The following is a 7,500-nucleotide window of genomic DNA, read 5'->3' on the forward strand; positions in this document are numbered from 1 at the left end:
AGATGTATATATATGCATAGATAGCTGGTGTAAGTGAATGATGTATATAAGTATCTAATAGTGAGTGAAATATAAGATAAGAAAGAAAGAGAGAAAGATATATATATATATATATATATATATATATATATATATATATATATATATATATATAGAGAGAGAGAGAGAGAGAGAGAGAGAGAGAGAGAGAGAGAGAGAGAGAGAAGAAAGAAAGAGAGAAAGGAAAAGAGAGAGAGAGAGAGAGAGAGAGAGAGAGAGAGAGAGAGAGAGAGAGAGAGAGAGAGAGAGAGAGAGAGAGAAAGAGAGAAAGAGAGAGAGAGAGAGTATCCTTCCGAAAGAAAGATAGTCCAGAGTAACAGACAGTAAAGGAAGTGGGTTCACATCCTATGATAGCGACAAACGGCAGAAGCTGTTTGTTAGAATACTGTGCATCAGCGCGAAACATTCGGGGTGAGGCAAGCCACTGATAAACAGTCATATAAATAAAAGCGTGAGAGATATCGACAGAACTCAAGACTGTACAAACCTGCTTGGATTCCTTTCTAAAAACAAAGATTTCCTTATCTGCAGCTGACTTACTCCAATCAAGTTTTAGGCATTTTTGTTTTCCTCTTTTTTTTTTACGTTTGGTTTAAAGTTGTTATTCGATTACTTGATTTGATTGGATTATTCGGTATTTGTTCAAATGTTAATGCAAATACATAACATGTATGCGTTCGTTTTTGTCCTAAAAGACAATTTGATGCAAAAAACATAGTAATATTTGTTGTGACTAAATCTGTAACCATGTCTCCAGTAAGGAAACCGACCTTAGGAAGTACAAATATATGAATAACTTTATTCAATTACACCAGAGGTCCTTACCTTATAATTTACGAAGATTTCTGTTGTATCCTACAAGAACCATCAGCAAGGCAGACAGACACTGATGTTCAGGGGTTGCACAACTGGTGACTAGTACATGTTCAACTAAACATTCTCTGGTTAAGGGTTAATGAAAGGACACATCTACTGCATAACATAACTTTATTATCTATAGGGTCCAGTCAACTAAAAGGTTCTACACACAAAAAAAGGGAACTTGTTCAAAACATTACATGGAGGTGAGAACTTGCTATATGTAAAGTCAAACAAAATATATCACTGCACATCCATCCAACATGCAAGCATTCAAATATAAAGCTATTATGGGGTCGTTCAAATGTATATAGGACTCTGATACAGACTAATTCACATTGAGCTACAAACATATTGAACTCAGAAAAACAGAGGCAAAATGATGGGACAGTTGTACTGGTAGCCTACATATAAACTTTACAAAATGCATGAAAAACACATAATTCAATCTATAAAATACATGAGCAATTTTATGCGTGTCAAAACTATAATTTTCACCAAGACTACACATACAGCAAAACAATGAAGAGACTATCTGAAGTATTTCCTTCTACCAACCGGAGAAGAAGAAATAAATAAAAAATACAACTACATTCTACATTTATAACTCAAGATGTAACTGAGTATGATGCATATACAACAATATCCTCCGGAGTTACAAACTGACTTTCTTATAAGGCCACATCTGTCACATCGTCTCCAAGGAATGAGGAGCTGGAAACAGGAATCAGCGGAGGGTCTGGCACTGACATTACCTTCACACTGACATTTACTTTTAGCAATTCCAGTTGAGCCACAGACACTTACAGGAAGACAAGGGAAAGGCACAGATATGCAAGACCAGGCAAAGAGTTCTTCACTAGTAGAAGAAGAGCTTTAAATTGACCCCCAACCTCCTTTGAAAAAAAAAAAAAAATAATAAAAAAATAAAATAATAAAATAAATATCAAGGGATCCCAATCACAAGGTGGCGAGTTACGTGTCAGTTCGGCGGCTTCTCGTCCTTAACCGCAAAGGAGAATGATCCCACGCTTGCTTTTCAAAAGTTTGCATATCACATTGCACGTGGAAGGCACATGAGGTTGCATAACATATCAGTCTGCAAGTATGAAGTGATCTAAAGCATGGTCATCATCCTTGGATCCTCTAGAATCATAACAAAATGATTGGAGATCCGGCACGAATCAAGAAGGACGTGACAAGGAAAATCAATTTCATTTTCACGAATCCAAATTCCAAACACTGGGATTGCAAGTTCACTATCCAGTAGCGGTTGATATTTAAATCCTTGCATTCACATTGGCAAATGAACCATATATGCCGACTAGATTTTTATTTTTAATGTCAAATAAAATGCCTTTATATCCCCTTAAAGGAAAGATTTTCAGGCTGTAAAGCTCTTATCATAAGAGTGACTTTTAGGAACTTTTTATAAAAGTTACAAAACGCTATTCTCTGCTCAATATCCATTATAATATATTGTAAAATGATAGCGTTTATTGGTTGATATTTACATAAAAACTGCTAGTCAAATTTATCAAAAGGGTTTGTAAAAATATTAAGTGGTCATTATACATAAGGCTTTTTATAAGGCTTTGGCGTATAATTATTTGTACAAGCTATGCACCGATATCTTTATATAACGACCACAACTTTCCTCAACTAAATATTAAATGTATAGAGTATACTTTTTATTTATTCTAATTTACATACCCAGTTGCACAGTTCAGAATATACCAGTCATATAACGCACAGACCTTTACAAAAAAAATTCGGACTGAGTTGCGGTGCAATAAATTCCAAATATTTGATATCAAACTACGTATCGATACTACGAATGCTATTTTTCCTTCGGGCCTCTTATTGATTACCAACATGTGACTTTCGGCTTTGTTTATATGTGGAGTTACAGAGATAAATAAAACATCCAGTTATATAAAATGCTGATAAGTAAATGGAGAATTGGAATCCACAGTTACACAGCAAATTCAGGATTATGGCAATGCTGTATCATGAACAAGTGACCCTTTGGTAAACGTGACAAGAGTTAGTCTCAGCAGCTGTTGTGACGAGTGTGCTGCATTCATTACACAGACTCGATTTGATTGCCTTGGTTGTACCAAAGGCAGAGAGAAACGAAGACAAAGATGAAAAAAGCAAGAAGAAGAAGAAGAAGAAAGAAGCAAGGGTTACATACAGAGAATTTTGGCGAGTTATTTATTTCTATTTGGAATAGGCAACTCCACATTTCATATAAAAAAATACCCTGCGGACGGTAACTTTTTAACGTGTGTATGTACGTGATGTCAATTCGCAGCCATGAGTAATATTTCCCGATTCAATTACCGAGGCCTTGCTAGCAAATCATGTCTTTGTCTATTTATTTTTCTACACCAGCAATATTTGTGTGCATTTCGTCAGATGATAGATAGGTAATGAAGGCAAAACATAAAATACATTAATCAGATTTTTGTGTTTTTTTCTTTTCTTTTCATTGCAACTTGTTTTTTCATGCTCTCGCTAGCTGGAATTCTTTACTGAATATCAAGTAATTTTTATTCTGGCTATTGGCACGCTGGAGACACATCTTCGCTATGTGCTTTGTGAGGCATGGACATGACAATGAAATGTGACTTAGGCGGAATTAGAAAAGTATATTCGAACACACGCACAAGTGGACGTCTCTACATGTTAGAGCACTCGCAAACACTTCTCTTACGAAATATATACCTTTATTATGGTAACATTTCCCTAATGACTGGAACCAAAGCAACACACGAGTATTTAGTAAATAAACGTGACACTGCACTGTTTTTAGTTTTTTTTATACATAAAATAATTGTATTGACTATATAAACCTTCTCAGACTAACGAATGACTCCCTGGCAAGTAAAATATATTTAAGTCTGCCAGACCTATGTACAATATTTAAAAGTAATGTAAGTGTATCACCTAATCAATCATCTACGTTCTGTGTGCCTTCCTCACGGCATAGCCAGGCTACAAGATACTGCAAGTCCACCGTGAAGTATCAGTTTCGTCAGGATGGCTTGGTCCCACGGGCTCCTTGCTCTCGAACCTGTTCCGTTTGATTGACACGAACGTCTCCCTCATGCGCGAGAGTTTCGACCCGAGAAGGGAGCCATTTCTCGAACGAGTGCGAGGCTTTCGCAAATTTTTCTCCTCGAAATTGACCTTCAAGGTGGAAGAACGCTTTGATACCCTCTTAGGACCATTCTCCTGCCCATCCCTCGCCCTCTCCTGAACGTTTTTAGAAAAGAATAGATCACTGTCAATGTCGTTAAACCAGCTGTCACTTCGAACCTCTGGTTTATCCTCTACTTTCTCTACATCATTCTCGGATGATTTTGAATTTCTGGACGAACCCCTGTTGCCCTGACTAGACTCTGACCTGTTGTCGTTGAGCTCTTGGTATTCCAGCGCTGAGAGGGAGCTTGCCCTGTTCTTTAAGGCTGCTGCGGCGAGAGTGCGTCGGTTCTGTGGCGCCCGTCGACCTGCAACGGCAAGAGGGTTAGCAGAGCTCGCTTCTTTCCAGAGGCTCATACGAAATGGCTGGTACGTATGTTCTGGTTGAAGGTTTAATCCTATACTCTGGGGTAGCTACCTGATAAAGATTTGTCTATACTGTTAAATGACATTATTTCTATTCACTTCTCTCTATATAAAATCAACATTATAATATTATTTTTATTCCATTAAGAGCAATTTTCTACTTCGTCATCTACAACCAATTGTCCGGCTACATCGATCTAGCAGCAAACACGAATCGTGAATAGAAGCAGCAATACCTTGAGGGCCCTTCACCCTCTGCTTGGTGACGCAAGTGAGCGTGGGACCCGCCGTCGGCAATCCGTCTTCGTTATCCTCAGGCTCTTTCGCTGTTTCCGTTGGTGTCGACGCGGCTGCGGGACGGGAGGCTTCCGTGGGTACCATTCCTGGAAGCTGTATCCCTTTGTGCGCCGACATTCCGGGCAGCTGCACGCCCTTGTGGGGAGGCGTGAGGGGCGGGTCCGAATCCCTCTCCGCCATTACTGTCTCTGTTTGGTTTTCGGTACTCACGCCCACACGCGTCGACTTCCGGGCACGGTAGGAATCCTGTCGGTTCAATGTGTAGATATGAGTGAGAGGTAAAGGTAGGAGTAAAAGAATAACATGAATTCTTGATGATATGAACGTAATGCGACCAGTGACTGAACATCTTTTCTAGCTGAAAGTAAAGTAATTATACTTTTTTTTAACCAGATTTTTTTACAACGACTGTGTCAGGTTTATCTAATTGCGTAAGATATCTGTGCCTTTAATCACTGAATGATGAGTAAGCACCGAAATCAAAATAATATTGATATTTGAAATGTATAAGTATGTATTCATGTTTCTTACACATACATATAGATGTAAATCCTCTCATTGAAATTAATATAATAGCACTAGTACCAATCGCAATAACCACGGATATAATTTTACAAATGGCTGAATGGTCTTCATCACTATTGGAGCTAAAAAGTCTACCTCATATCAAAGGTTAAACAAATATCTTTGTATTTATCATAGTCTTCGTCTCTACGGTGTTAAAGAGCAAACCACGTGCGGTATAAATTAATATTACAAAACATCCATGAAGCTAAATAGTGACTCTAAAATTCACTTCATTATTGATACGTCGATGTGCACCTTTGGAGAGACTACGACAATCTTGTTAGTGAAGTCTAATTCGATTAACTATGGGATTCTGATAAAGCAGCGGGAAGGAAATATGTCCATCAAGCCTTGACTTATTCTGATGGTTTGGTCGTAATACCAAGTTCAGTCAGAGTCATGAAGCCTTATTCTAAAAGTTACGGACATTAAGAAAATAACGTGTGATCACAAAGTATGGAGGCGTGACTCTGTTAACTACGTGCCATAAGTCAGACATGCCTAATCAGAGCAGATTAAATTTTAAAGCTGATACATACTGTGTATAGACGCCACAACATATACGACGACTGCGGATAAAATTGATTGTAAGTTTCATAAGTGTACACATACACATCTCGCATGTGTGAGTGTATTTAATAAATCTGTCCTCATATATTAGTTCACAAGACAACCGCCGATTACTTACCTCTTTCTTTTTCTTTCTTTCTTTAGTTGCGGTTTGTACGTTCTCCTTGTTCTCTGCGTTGTCCTCTTTCCTTCTCTTTCCTCCTTCTTTTGCGGAGGATGAGGTCGAAGTCGCAGGTCGATTGTTGTTTCGTATTTGGTCCAAGGCTGACTGAAGCTTCCGAATCCAGTCTTTCATGTCCGGCAGAGTGTCCGCCGAGAACAGGTGTCGACCCTGAAGGAGAGGAAATGGGGCGTTCATCATTGCGGGCGGAGTGCAGAGGAGGGGAAAAGGCGAGGGAAAGTGACTCTCGCAAAGTTTGAAAAGGGTTGTCGCCCTTTGATTTGCCGGCTTGACTTGTTTACATGACTCTTCAACTTTATCTTTATCTCTCTCTCTCTCTCTCTCTCTCTCTCTCTCTCTCTCTCTCTCTCTCTCTCTCTCTCTCTCTCTCTCTCTCTCTCTCTCTCTCTCTCTCTCTCGCTCTCTCTCACTCACTCACTCACTCTCTCTCTCTCTCTCTCTCTCTCTCTCTCTCTCTCTCTCTCTCTCTCTCTCTCTCTCTCTCTCTCTCTCTCTCTCTCTCTCTCTCTCTCTCTCTCTCTCTCTCTCTCTCTCTCTCTCTCTCTCTCTCTCTCTCTCTCTCTCTCTCTCTCTCTCTCTCTCACTCACTCACTCACTCACTCACTCACTCACTCTCTCTCTCTCTCTCTCTCTCGCTCACTCATTCGGTGCGAGCACCAGCCGCAAACACACTTTTTGTTATTCGTGCTAATCGAGACTTGAATTAACTTTATTAATTAGTGATCCGTAATAAAACGCCAAGTACTTAGTTTACCAAAAAAAGAAAGAAAGGAAGAAAATATATACATATATATGGCGATATATTAGAGAAAAATGGCTATATTGATATATATCTTTTTTTTGAAACTATATGATGTAAAGCATATTTATGGCTGATACTCTCCTAAATATAAAATTCCGTTTTGCAATCGCTGCCACAGAATTCAGAAGAAGGCTGCAAACCGGTCCAATAAAATCGTCGAGGAATTTAATAGTGATTTATATGATCAAGCGAATAAAGGGACGAATGAAACAGGCATTAATTGATGCACGGAGGATCAGGATCATGGAAGTAAACACAGCATAGTTTAAGTAAAAATAAATATATATATATATATATATATATATATATATATATATATATATATATATATATATATTTGCCACAGTGACTTTTCAGCATGTATATATGTATGGGTTTCTATAAATATTCAGGCTAAGAATGTAAGGGCCAGATGCGACTGGTATGATAATAAAAGTGAGTGGATGTAAGTCCGATAAGCATAAACAATATTGAAGTATATCGCATTCAATAGTATAATGAAGAGATACGGGACTTGCATTGAGTGGGAGTGGAATTGAAATCCTATTTTGATGAGTGATTTAGGGAATCTATAAACTATTATGCAGTACTACGTTAGATGCACTTGAAGTAG

The 7,500-nt window shown here is 38.4% G+C and overlaps 1 protein-coding gene across 11 annotated transcripts in view; it reads right to left on the bottom strand.

The window, feature by feature from the left end:
• LOC122252503 (uncharacterized) overlaps positions 1–7,500 on the bottom strand; it is a 195,625-nt gene that overhangs the window by 11,899 nt on the left and 176,226 nt on the right. For all 11 annotated transcript variants that reach the window (XM_086545054.1, XM_086545055.1, XM_043015004.2 and 8 more), the window contains 3 exons: positions 6,023–6,235; positions 4,707–5,013; positions 4,310–4,412 (listed from right to left, as the gene is read on the bottom strand). In XM_086545054.1, the coding sequence (XP_086401180.1) occupies positions 4,310–4,412; positions 4,707–5,013; positions 6,023–6,235 (623 nt within the window). The remainder of the gene's footprint in view (positions 1–4,309; positions 4,413–4,706; positions 5,014–6,022; positions 6,236–7,500) is intronic.

This window comes from Penaeus japonicus, unplaced genomic scaffold (assembly GCF_977035675.1).
Source record: "Penaeus japonicus unplaced genomic scaffold, GWHDUDI00000001_assembly GWHDUDI00000016, whole genome shotgun sequence".
Classification (NCBI taxonomy): Eukaryota; Metazoa; Arthropoda; class Malacostraca; order Decapoda; family Penaeidae; genus Penaeus; species Penaeus japonicus.